This window comes from Plecotus auritus (assembly GCF_963455305.1).
Source record: "Plecotus auritus genome assembly, chromosome: 3".
NCBI lineage: Eukaryota > Metazoa > Chordata > Mammalia > Chiroptera > Vespertilionidae > Plecotus > Plecotus auritus.
Window position 1 is genome coordinate 190,048,825 of NC_137772.1, and position 12,681 is coordinate 190,061,505.

At 37.7% G+C, this 12,681-nt stretch overlaps 1 protein-coding gene across 2 annotated transcripts in view; it reads right to left on the bottom strand.

Moving 5' to 3' along the window:
- Positions 1 to 1,733: 1,733 nt before the first annotated feature.
- Positions 1,734 to 12,681, bottom strand: part of CCDC91 (coiled-coil domain containing 91) — a 291,950-nt gene continuing 281,002 nt past the window's right edge. For both annotated transcript variants that reach the window (XM_080662857.1, XM_080662858.1), the window contains one exon: positions 1,734 to 3,401. In XM_080662857.1, coding sequence (XP_080518983.1) covers positions 3,291 to 3,401 — 111 coding nt within the window. In that variant the 3' untranslated portion in view covers positions 1,734 to 3,290. The remainder of the gene's footprint in view (positions 3,402 to 12,681) is intronic.

Genomic DNA, 12,681 nt, shown 5'->3' on the forward strand with positions numbered 1-12,681 from the left:
ATTTTACAGGCTTAATTTAATTTGCACAAAAAGCCTATAAAAGTCACTATTTCCACATCACAAATGAGAAAATTGAGACGCAAGTTGGTTAGGCAATGTGTCCAATGTTCCACAATTAGCATGTGGCAGACCTAGAATTCCAACTAAGCTTATAAGGGGAGGGGCATATTCTTCTCTTAAGGGATTCATGTGATAAAAGACTACATGAGATAGAAACTTTGAGATATTTTCTCCTGGAGAAAATATTAGGTATCTCCAGAATACTAGAAAGAGTAAAACTGAGTGTTGAAAGCTCTGGGGTTGAATCCCAGCTCCACCCTATCATCATGGGCAAGTAAACATCTAATCCTCTCCACTCATAAATGCTGAAATATCTAATAGGCTATTTTAACTTCACAGGGTTGTTGAGACAACATGTGAAAATACTTGGCATAAAGCAGATACTCATTTTTTGGTGGGGGAAATAACTTTTCTATTAATGAATCCTTAAGCATGCTACCAAAAACGAGTCACAATTTGAGACTGGCTTTTTCACTGAAAAAACTGAAAGGCTTCTTCACCTAAACATAACAGTAGGAAATGCTACATACAAAGAGTTAAGGAAATCATACAATAGGCAAAGAAAGTTTTACATTCAAAACATTTGACTACTTTGCTTTAAGACTTTGAGCTTACATTGCAGGAAAAAACTCTTACCTCTGGTCATAGCATATACTTAGTCACCTAATTCTCTTAGTGAATACTACCTGAGGTGGTCAGATAACCAGAGCAAAAAGTGACTTCAGTTCTGAATGTGGTAATCTATGAACATCACTGAAACATTAGCTAATATGGTCTGGAATGATTAATGTATTCAAACATTCTAAGCCCAGATGATAATTCTCAGTTATCTCTAAGGGCAGCTCTGTGGGAAAGCAAGCACTACAGCAACCCAAGAGTTTATTATTGTGCACGGTGGGTGTTCTGCAAATACTCAGAGACTGATTGGTATTAATTTGTTCCAAATTACTTCAGATAACAATTAGTCTATGTCAACAGTGAAGTTGGAAGCTTAAATGGAAGAAGAAAAAAATATTTCTGTGGTGGTAGGGATGAAAGAGAGGTGTGGACTATTATATTCTCTTGATGTTTCCATTATCTCTGGATCTTAGTTTGTGACCTTCGGTGCTTCATTTTCATGTAAATCATATCTGAGTTAAGTTGTAAAATACCCTATCATTTTAAATCTGATGACAAATAGTCAAGTGGTTTTAAATATGACCATAACATTGTGTCATTGGCTTGTTCCAAAATTAAAAGCCTCTTCCATATTTTTAAAAATATATTTTTATTGATTTCAGAGACGGAAGAAGAGGGAGAGATAGAAACATCAATGATGACAAAGAATCATTGATTGGCTGCTTCCTGCATGCCCTAATTGAGTGAGCAACCGAAGCATGTGCCCTGACTGGGAATCAAACTGTGACCTCTGGTTCATAGGTTGGTGCTCAACCACTGAGCCATGCCAGCCAGGTGCCTCTCCTATTTTTCCTATACTGTAATTCAAGTCAGTGGCCTGCTTGTCTTAATTCCTCATTTAAATTTGTAAGAGAAAACTAGTTATTTACATTTAAAGATTTTTTGTAAATGTTATTGTAAATATTTAGGGCAAGCATGTCAAACTCAAAGGCTAACACGGGCCAAATAAACAAGGTTTAAGTTTATGTGGGCCGCAAAAAAAAAAAAAAAAAAGCTTCAATTTTCATAGAAATGTAGGTTTATTTCGATAAAGACATGCTGAATACAAAGGGCTGAAATAAATGAGTAATTGTTAACATAAAATAATAGAAGATTTTAATAAAAATTAATATTTTTTCTTGAACATTAACTTACCAGACACCGAGTAACTTCACAAATTAATAAGCATAACATAAATAAACCTACTTTTCTTGCTCTCTGAAAGTGAAATATTTCCTGTTGCACACACCAAACAAGTCAGTACAAGACTAATGATGTGTCAATCGGCTCCTAAAATATGCGCTGCTAGTATCAGTGGAGAGAAATGGTGCGCCTGTGTGTAAGGCACATAAGGGAAATGAATGCAACACGATTATAGTTAATCAGTCAGCGAATGTTGTAGTTCATTATTAATAATTATGTATAACAGGATATTATAAAAATTGTTATGAAATTTTTATTAAAACGTTTCTTACATACTGTTATATTGGCTGGGCCGCAAAAATATTCGTTGTGTTTGACATGCTTGATTTAGGGTGTATGTTAAAAAATTATCATCCATGGATATATAAGTTTGAGTAAGAATTTTTTTTAAAGGAAGAAAGAATTAACTTAAAAAAGAAAGGCTAAAAAGTGACCAAATAAGTTTCTGAAGCTCTTTTTATTACACTAACAAATCCCATAAAATTACAAAGCCCACAAAAGTAGACGCATTTCAAAAACAAAACAAAATGTTTGCATAATTTTAATGACAACATTTAGTTTTGATGTTAAAAAAAAAACAAAACCTCATGATTCTGCATTGAAGCACACTGCTCATGAATTAAGCACATCCTGAAATTCTGGGCAAGAATTTCATATCTCTTATATGAACCTGACTTCATTTAAACGGTTATGTTACATTCCCTTTTTAGAAATTAAGTTCATGATATGATTCATTGAAAAATGAATTTCTTGATTAACAGTGACTTTGAAGAATAGAAACAGGAACTAAGCATATATCATACACATACCCCTTTAAGTGGTACATTAGATCAAAGTGAAATTAATATAATAATCTTTAGTGTTTTCAACTGTTACCAACAAAAATAGATCCCACTACAGAAAAGTGTGGTAATGTCAGAAGGAGATATTGAAATCTATGCTGTTTTTATCCTTAAAATCAAATAAATGCATGATTACATTCTAGAATCATATCAAGAGTCACTGTCAAGCAATAAGTAAAGATATTTACTACTTCTGCCAAATACAATATAACAGGCCAGAGGCTATAAAGTTTACCTAATTAACTTTTGGTAATGTGGAAATTTTCAATGGCTTTTGAGTCACATTACACATTCTGTTGCTGCTGCTGCTGCTACCAAAATAATAGTAAAGGTAAAGGAGTAAACAAAAGAAAATAAATTAGATCTCTTGATCATTCTAAATATTGTTTTGGTTTATCCTTGAAGTGGAAATCAATTATCCAAGGCTTGGAAAGAAAACAAAAGCATCTTTGTAATTCACTGCATGTATTATTTGAGAGGTCTAACGATTTATCCATTGCCAGTGTGGGTTAGCTTGTCATGTCCTCTTTACTCAATGTCAACTGGTTCCGTAGCTATCAAAGCACTTAGCTGTTTCTGAGCACAGGAGAGGAACAGTTCCAAACTGGACAGGCTTCTTTGGCGAATGACTTGATCAAGCTGTCAATTATTTTTTAAAGAGAGAGAGAGAGAGAGACAGAAAAAAAATACACTTAGTTGAGGGATAAAGAATATTATCTCATTGAAGGCCACTTGAAAAACCTTTTCAGATGATGACTTAGAAAATCAAGTAGTGCTTTAAACTTAGAGACAATGTAGTCACTATTTCTGGGCTATTATCTAAGATAAGAAGATAAATCATTACAATTTCATAATTGATGTTATTCAGTTATTGAAGAAATACCATAAGTTTGGTAGAGTGATTTAAAAATATATAAAATTCCAGTTCTTAATGAATATACAGATCAAACATCCATAAAGATCACGTAAATAAACAGATGCAAAACACAAAAGAAATATACAGTAGAGAAAAGCAGCATAATTACATCATGTATAGGGTTTAGTTTAGTAGGGCAAAGAATAAGGGAGCAATAAAAAATTTTCTGAAATTAAAGAAAGTTCTTGGAAAAGGTGTACTTTCAGATTGTTGAAACTTATTGGACTTGGTCTTCCTGCTGAGTTAGAGGTTTTTTATTAGGATTTTTTAAAATGTTTCAATAAAAATTAATATAGTAAGTAAGAGGTTTAATAATGAGTCATATATAATAAAGAACTTTCAGAATGGTAAGGATTATTGACTACATCAAGAAAACTTTCTAACTCTTCTTCCCTAAAAATTTTGTTCATGGTGTAAAAATTACCATTAACAACACAATGAAGGGACTCAAAAGAAAGCCAAATAAATTCCATTTCACAATATATACTTGTGATTTTTATGCAAAAGTTGAAATATCCTTCATACAAATTCCTGCCAACATAAAAGAAAAGATAAATCCAAACAAAAATTCTGAAATTACATTTCTATAACCCACTGATATTCAAAAATGACTGAAAAAACTGGAAGATTAAATTTTTGAAGTATCCTAAACATTAATAAAAAGAATATTATATGTAGTAAAATGCTCATGTAAAATGATTGAACACTCCTAACATTCCCTTAAATGTTAATATTTTGTGAATTTAATATATTTACAGAAACAGGATTCCTGCTTATCCCTTTTCCTGATTTTATTTCCTTTTCCTCTGAAAGGATAGCATTTGGGGAATATACACTTTCTGCTTACAAGTGTCTATTAAACAAGACAGTTCATTGCATTATAATCCCCAGGTAAATGGAGATCTTGCCTGTCTTGCTGACTAGTGTACTCCAGCATCTAGAAAACAGTCTGGCACATGTTAGATACATAAAATATGTGCTGTGATTGAATCCATCCATACATATTTAAGCCTAATATAGCAAGACAATCTACTATGAAATGATAGATGTACTTTTAATCCTTAAAGTGAAACATACTTAACCTAATCTAAAAGCTAGGTAGGAATTAAAGTTCAAGTTTTGTTTTTTTTAAATATATTTTATTGATTTTTACAGAGAGGAAGGGAGAGGGATAGAGAGTTAGAAACATCGATGAGAGTGGAACATCGATCAGCTGCCTCCTGCACACCCCCTACTGGGGATGTGCCTGAAACCATGCCCTTGACTGGAATCGAACCTGGGACCCTTCAGTCCCCAGGCCAACGCTCTATCCACTGAGCCAAACCAGTTAGGGCAAAGTTGAAGTTTTAAGTTTTATTTTAACATATGTAAAACAGATTGAAATCTAAATATTTGCAGTTTTAAAAATTATTTTGTATTTGGTCCAAATTCAAATAATAGAGAAGACTGTACCAACAACACTCACTTCCAGTCCACATCCAGTGGTTCCTGTCTACTTTGGGATGTTTTCACGCATTTAAGTCTGTTTTTTTAAAACACATGGTCTAGATCTTATAATCATAATTATGGGAGGAATCATACAATCAGTTAGTTTTACTGTCATTATTGGAAAAATTTCCTATCTCATTCTTAAGAAATTGCTTGACTATCTTTCATGATTTATTTAACTATATTATCACTGACAGACATGTATTTATTGCAATTTTGTCTTGTTTTTAGAGCACCAAAGAAATTTACAACCTGAGTACACTCCCTTCAGAAGATGGACAAGCGTTTCTCTTGGACAGATTCTAAATATGTGGAATTTCTAGGTCATAAGATTTACATATTTTAAATTGTGATAGATGTTTCTAAATTGTTTTCCAGAATGAGGGTACCAATTAACCAGCTCCATCTACAATGTATAAGAGGACCACTTTGCTCTATTTTCTTCTTTTAAATGCTTGCATAGTTTTTCATTATATATTTATAATTTTATATATAATTAATATATTATTATTTACTTTTAAATTATTATATTAATAGACTTTGGATTGTTCCTAATATTTTGCTATTATAGTTAATGCTATACTAAACACCCTTCAACCGACCTCTGTATATTTATGCGAGCACATCTTATAGAAATTGTTTGAGCCAAAGAATATGTCACCTACAACATTACCTCTATTATAAATCAGGTTTCCAAATCAGCATGAATATGTCTTCGGGTTCCCTATTCTGTTCCCATACACAATTCACCTATCCCTACAGAAATACATTACTGCACTTTATAATAAATTTTAATATATCACATTTTAACAACCATATCATCAAATATTTCAGATGAATGTAAATTAGTGAACACTTATAATAAAGCATAAAATCCAAGCAAAGTTCAGAAGCAGATTCTTTGGAGAAACTTTTTTCCTTTGGGAGTATATGGCACAAACTCACAATGTGTCTGGACCTAGCATTCAACCTATGATTATTGCTAAGTAACAATAATCATCTGGATTTATGCATTCAGAATGAATCTGTGATATTAAAAAAAGCAAAAATATGTATAAAGATAAAAAGTTTAAAAGATTTTTATTTAAACACTAGAGGCTCGGTGCACAAAATTCGTGCATGGGGGGGTGTCCCTCAGCCCAGTCTGTACCCTTTCCAATCTGGGACCCCTTGAGGGATGTCCAACTGCCCATTTAGGCCCGATCCCGGTGGGCAGTCGGACATCTCTCTCACAATCCAGGACTGCTGGCTCCCAACTGCTTGCCTGCCTGCCAGCCTGATCACCCCCTAACCACTCCCCTGCCAGCCTGATTGACACCTAACTGCTCCCCTGCTGGCCCGATTGCCCCTAACTTCCCTCCCCTGTCAGCCTGGTCACCCCTAACTGCCCTCCCCTGCTGGCCTGGTCACCCCTAACTGCCCTCCCTTTCCAGCCTGGTCACCCCCAACTGTCTTTCCCTGCAGGCCTGGTCACCCCTAACTGCCCTCCCCTGCTGGCCTGATCTCCTTCAACTGCCCTCCCCTGCTGGCCATCTTGTGGAGGCCATATTGTGTCCACATGGGGGCGGCCATCTTTGACCACATGGGGGTGGTCATCTTGAGTGTTGGAGTGATGGTCAATTTGCATATTACCTCTTTATTATATAGGATACCAAGCGCTTTTCTCTTACATGTGTTAGGAGTCAACCTAACTTAGTAATGATTAGATGATGGACATCTGTTTTTGGGTTAGGCAGCTGCAAGGATCACTTCACTTCTCTCAACATGCCTCCCTGAAATGTCTGATGGTAAGAATCCACTTAATAAACAGGAACTCAACACTTTGAGAAGCAATAAGATGACACTGAGACTCTGTGATGAGTAAGATAAATTGGGCCATCACAGTGCTGAGCTTCAGATAAATTGGGTCCTTCCTGGGCATAGAAGGGAAGATCATCTATGAGGGGGGACACTTGAGACCTTTCTCTTAAATGGTGAATTCCTCTCCCTGAAACAAGTACATCAAACTGATGTTCTTGGCAAATTATTGAATTTCAACAGTTTCTGTTTTATTAGGCATGACCTTATTATCCTTTATTGAAGCAAGAAGAATTTCAGCAAAATATTCAATTCCTTTTGCCCCTCCAAAAGTGGGGCTTAGTTCTGCATTTGTGGCTTTCATTTCAAAGTGAATCAAAGATTTGTATTCTGTGACTTCATGTTGGCAGTATTATATGGAGAGTAGTGGTGGCAAACATTTTTGGGTATGGGTTTACAATCTCTTCTTAATAGTGTAGCTCTAACTGCTTTGTTTTCCCTTCCATTTTCTGTTGCTTCAGCTGCTATTCAGCTCTTTCAGATACCTGAAAAAAAAACTTGGAAATTCTGAAGTCCCTCAAATGGACACTGGAGCTTTATAAATCCTTTTCTCCCCTCTTTATCATCTCTTCAGTTTTCTGGTATCCTGCTGAAAACAATTTGGACACATACAACTTGCTAAAAGTTAATATTTATAAGCTTAGAGGAAAAAAAGAGCACACGGATTCCTAATAATTCCCTATCTTAGATTTATCTTTTCATCAGTATTTCATGTCACAGCAAAAGAAAAAGAAAAATAAAACATCTCTAGACCTTTTCTTTTATTCCCTCATCACCAAAACACAATATGATGGGTGGTGAATTTATACTGATCTAAAGAGATAAATACAAACTCAATTATTAACATATATGACTTGTTTTAATGGGACTGTTTATAACACTGTTTACATCCCCAAAAATCTGAAACATTGTTTTTGACTATATATATCTTATATGTTATATATATACACTAGAAGCCTGTTGCATGAAATTCATGCATGGAAGGGGGGGGTCCCTCATCCCGACCTGCACACTCTCCAATCTGGGACCCCTTGGGGGATGTCTGACGGTTGGTTTAGGCCCAATACCTGCGGGCCTAAACTGGCAGTTGGACATCCCTTTCGCAATCCGGGACTGCTGGCTCCTAACTGCTTGCCTATCTGCCCGCCTGATTGCCCCTAACCACTCTGTCTGCCCACCTGATTGCCCCCAACCGCCTCTGCCTGCCTGCCTGATCGCCCCTAACCGCCTCTGCCTGCCTGCCTGATTGCCCCTAACCTCCTCTGACTGCCTGCCTGATCGCCCCTAACCTACTCTGCTTGCCTGCCTGCCTGCCTGATGCCCCTAACCACATTCCCCTGCTGGCCTGATTGCGCCTAACCACTCTCCCCTGCTGGCCTGATTGCTCCTAACCGCTCTCCCCTGCCAGCCTCATTGCCCCTAACCGCTCTCCCCTGCTGGCCTGATCACCCCTAACCTCTCTACCTACTTGTCTGATCACCCCTAACTGCCTCTCCCTTGGCCCCGCCACAGTGGCTTTGTCCGGAAGGACATCCGGAAGACGTCCTGTCTATCCAGTCTAATTAGCATATTACCCTTTTATTAGTATAGATTTGTAGTACTAATTGTGATTTCAATATCTTTTGGACTTCTACAAAGTACACCAAGAGATGTGAAAATATTAGGTTTACCTTTATCACAGTTCTTTTACAACCTATCCTTCTGAAATTTTAAACCTGATTAAAAAGTGATATAATTTTTCAAAGAAGCTAGAATGGCTATTTGGCAAATCCATGATAGAAAGTGACTCATAAACAAATGTTATCAGCTTAGTAATAATATATTTTATGGATTCATTAACAAGCTCTTTCATGGGCATTGAAGAAAGGTCAAGTATCATGATCCAGAACTATGACTATTTAGACAAATTTTCCAGTTAACATCATTTTATTGAGTAAAAAGGATTGTTTACCTTTTGATAAGAAATAAAATAATTCTTCAGTCTCTTATTTATTATAACTGTTGTCCTTTGAACATTGTTATTTGGATATGAATGCCTCTTTTTTCTGACTTTAACATCCTCCCACAAAGGAATACACTCAAGCTGTTGTTTCATTTACATACTTGATACTGAGACAATCAATTAATCAATTAGTCAACCAGTTGATAACAACAAAGTCAAGACTGCCACTATTTCAGCATTATTGTTCTGAGGCATGGACAAAAAAAGTATATAATAATGTCTTTGTCCTTAGAGGTTTATACTATTTTTGGAGAGATGCATATGCAACAATTAAAGAACAATTAGGTGCTGACATGTATAGTAATGACTGAGTCCATGAAAGATCAGAGAGTGGGGGAGTTTATGGTGGGAGAGGACGAGAAAACTTCACAAAAGTGGAACCTGAACAGGCTCTTAGATTATCAAGAGCATTTCCTTGGACAAAGAGGAGCAACATGTGGAAGAAATCCTAGGAAAGCAGTTTAGCAAGAACAGAGACGGAGATGTGGAGGAAGGAGACATTATTTAGAGACATTGAGGATGGAGGCTTGAGTCTAATGGAGAAAGTCTGCTAAGAATATTCATACAGCCGAAACCGGAAGGGTCCTGGGTTCGATTCCAGTCAAGGGCATGTACCTTGGGTGCGGGCACATCCCCAGTGGGAGGTGTGCAGGAGGCAGCTGATCGATGTTTCTCTCTCATCGATGTTTCTAGCTCTCTATCCCTCTCCCTTCCTCTCTGTAAAATATCAATAAAATATATTTTTTTTTAAAAAAAAGAATATTCATACAGCCCAGTTGGTGTGGCTCAGTGGTTGAGCATCGAACTATGAATCAGGAGGTCATGGTTCAATTCCCAGTCAGGGCACATGCCCAGGTTGCAGGCTTGATTCCCAGTAGGGGATATGTAGGAGGCAGCCTCTCTCTCTCATCATTGATGTTTCTATCTCTCTCTCCCTCTCCCTTCCACTCTGAAATTATTAAAAACATTAAAGAATATTCAGACATTCTTTCATGTTCCCATTTATTCAATATTTATTTAGTACCTATTATGTGTCAGGCACTGTTTTAGGCACTAGAAATATAGTGGTGAATAAGGCAATCTCTGCTTTTATATAATTTACTAGAGGCCCGGCCTGCATCCTCCTACAATACGGGACCCCTCGGAAGATGTCCAACTGCTGGTTTAGGCCTGATCCCACAGGGATCTCTGCAGGGTCGGGCCTAAACCGGCAGTCGGACATCCCTCTCGTAATCCGGGACCGCTGGCTCCTAAGCACTCACCTGCCTGCCTGCCTGATCGCCCCTAACTGCCTCTGTTTGCCTGCCTAATCACCCCTAACCACTCGCCTGCCTGCCTGATAGCCCCTAACCCCTCTGCCTGCCTGCCTGATTGCCCCTAACTGCTCACCTGCCTGCCTGATCACTCCTAACCACCTCTGCTTCAGCCCCCGCCACAGCGGCTTCATCTAGAAGGACGTCCAGAATGATGTCCGGAAGGTCGTTATGCTGTCCGGACTAATTAGCATATTATGCTTTTATTGTTATAGATATTTTAGTTTGAGGACACAAGTTAATAGAGATCAGCACTATAAAAAATAAAAAAGTAGGGTAAGAGATTTGACAGAGACTGAGGGTCTATGGGAGGATGATTAGAGAAGACCACTGGAGATGGTCATAATGATGATACCTGAATGAAGTGAGGGAGGAAAGGCACCATGCAAAAACATCAGGAAAGACAAATTCAAGGCAGATGAAACTGCAAGAGAAAAGTCCAAAATGTGGGTCAGACTTGGGCTGACTGATTATTCTCTTTCAATAAGAAAGAGAATGGAGCCAAATGAGCAAGGAGGGAACTGATGGAAGAGAGGATCGGAGATGTGGATGGAGGCCAGAGCATGTAGGGCACTACAGATCATGGGAAGAGTTCCAGCAACTCATGTTTGAAAACTGTCACACTTATTACTGGCAAAAGCAGACTGTAGGAGCACAAGAGTGGAAGAAGAAAACCCAGTGAGAAGACTTTTGGTTGAGGAAAGATGTAACGTTAATCAAACTGCTGGCAGTGGAGGCTAACAGCAGGTCAGATTTGGGACATATTTTGAGATAGGACCAACTTAAATTGCTGATGGATTAAAAGTGTGGATGAAAAGAGAAATGAAGGTGATTCTTAGAATGAGATATGATGAACTGGAGCTAGAGTGAGTTAGCCAGAGGAAAATTAAGAGTTTTGTTCTGTACATGGTTAGTTTGCCCAATTCTAATAAACTAGAGGCCCGATGCAAGAAATTCATGCAAGGGGCTTGGCCCTCGCAGCCCAGGCTGGCCCTCACAGCCCCCGCTTTATACGGAAGGTCCTTCAGTTGTTTGGTCTAATTAGCATATTAGCTCTATTATATAGGATATTTCAGAGAGATTGGATTATAAGAACCTTCAATTCAGAGGAGCTATCAGGGCTAGATACAAATTTGGAAATTATCTGCATATAGAAGGCATAGGTGAGATTACCTAGCGAATGAATGTGGATAAAAGAGAAAAGGTCAGAAGACTAAGCCTGGAGGCACTCTAATACACGATCTAGCCAAGGAGTATGGGATATGAGGTTTGACAGGCAATTATGGTAATGGTTGACTTATGTCCCACATAAGGATATCTTCAAGTTCTAACCTTGGAACTTATGAATGTGACCTTATTTGAAATAGGGTCTCTAAAGATGTAATTAAGACATAATTTCAGATGAGTTCATCATATGAATTAGGGTGGCCTATAAATCCAATCATTGGTATCTTCATAAAAAGAGACCCAGAAACACAGACACAGGGAAGAACACCATATAAAGAAGGAGGCAGAAATTGGAACGATGTGTCTGTAAACCAAGGAATGCAGAGAGAATTTCCAGCAATACCAGAAACTGGAGAGAGGCGTGGAACAGATGTGCCCAGAGCCTTCAGAGAGCATAGCCCTGCCAACACCTAGATTTTGGACTTCTAGCCTCGAGAACTGTGAGAGAATAAATTTCTGTTGTTTTAAGCCATCCAGTTTGTGGTACTTTGTTACAGCAGCCCTGGGAAATGACGAACAATAATTTTTCCAGATTGTTGAGGTCTGTATTTATAAACCAGAGTAGTGTTTGTGGAAAACACCACTTCTATGCAGAAGGTGTTTTATTTAAAATAAATACATAAAATATTTTTTAGTCAAATAAGTTTGGGAAATGCAGGATTAAAAGGTTTCTTTTCTACCTGGCTGGTGCTGCTCAGTGGTTGAGCATTGACCTATGAACCAGGAGGTCTCGGTTTGATTCCCGGTCAGGGCACATGCCCAGGTTGTGGGCTTGATCCCCAATAGGGGGCATGCAGGAGACAGCCAATCAATGATTTTCATCATTGACGTTTCTACCTCTCGATCCCTCTCCTTCCTCTCTGAAATAATATACTTATATATATATATATATTTTTTTTCTTTTCCACAGAACTTCCCAGAGCTTTTGTGCTAAGAAACACTGTGAATTACCAAAATGGCTATACAGTACAGGTAATGTCTGTCAGACTTTAAACCTTGGAGTCATGTGTGCACAGGTATGTAAAGCATACTTTGGAAAATGCCCCCAAAAATCAATTTCTCTTGACAACTCCTCTAGATGGGAAACAAATTGTTAATGCTGGGAGAAGACCACAC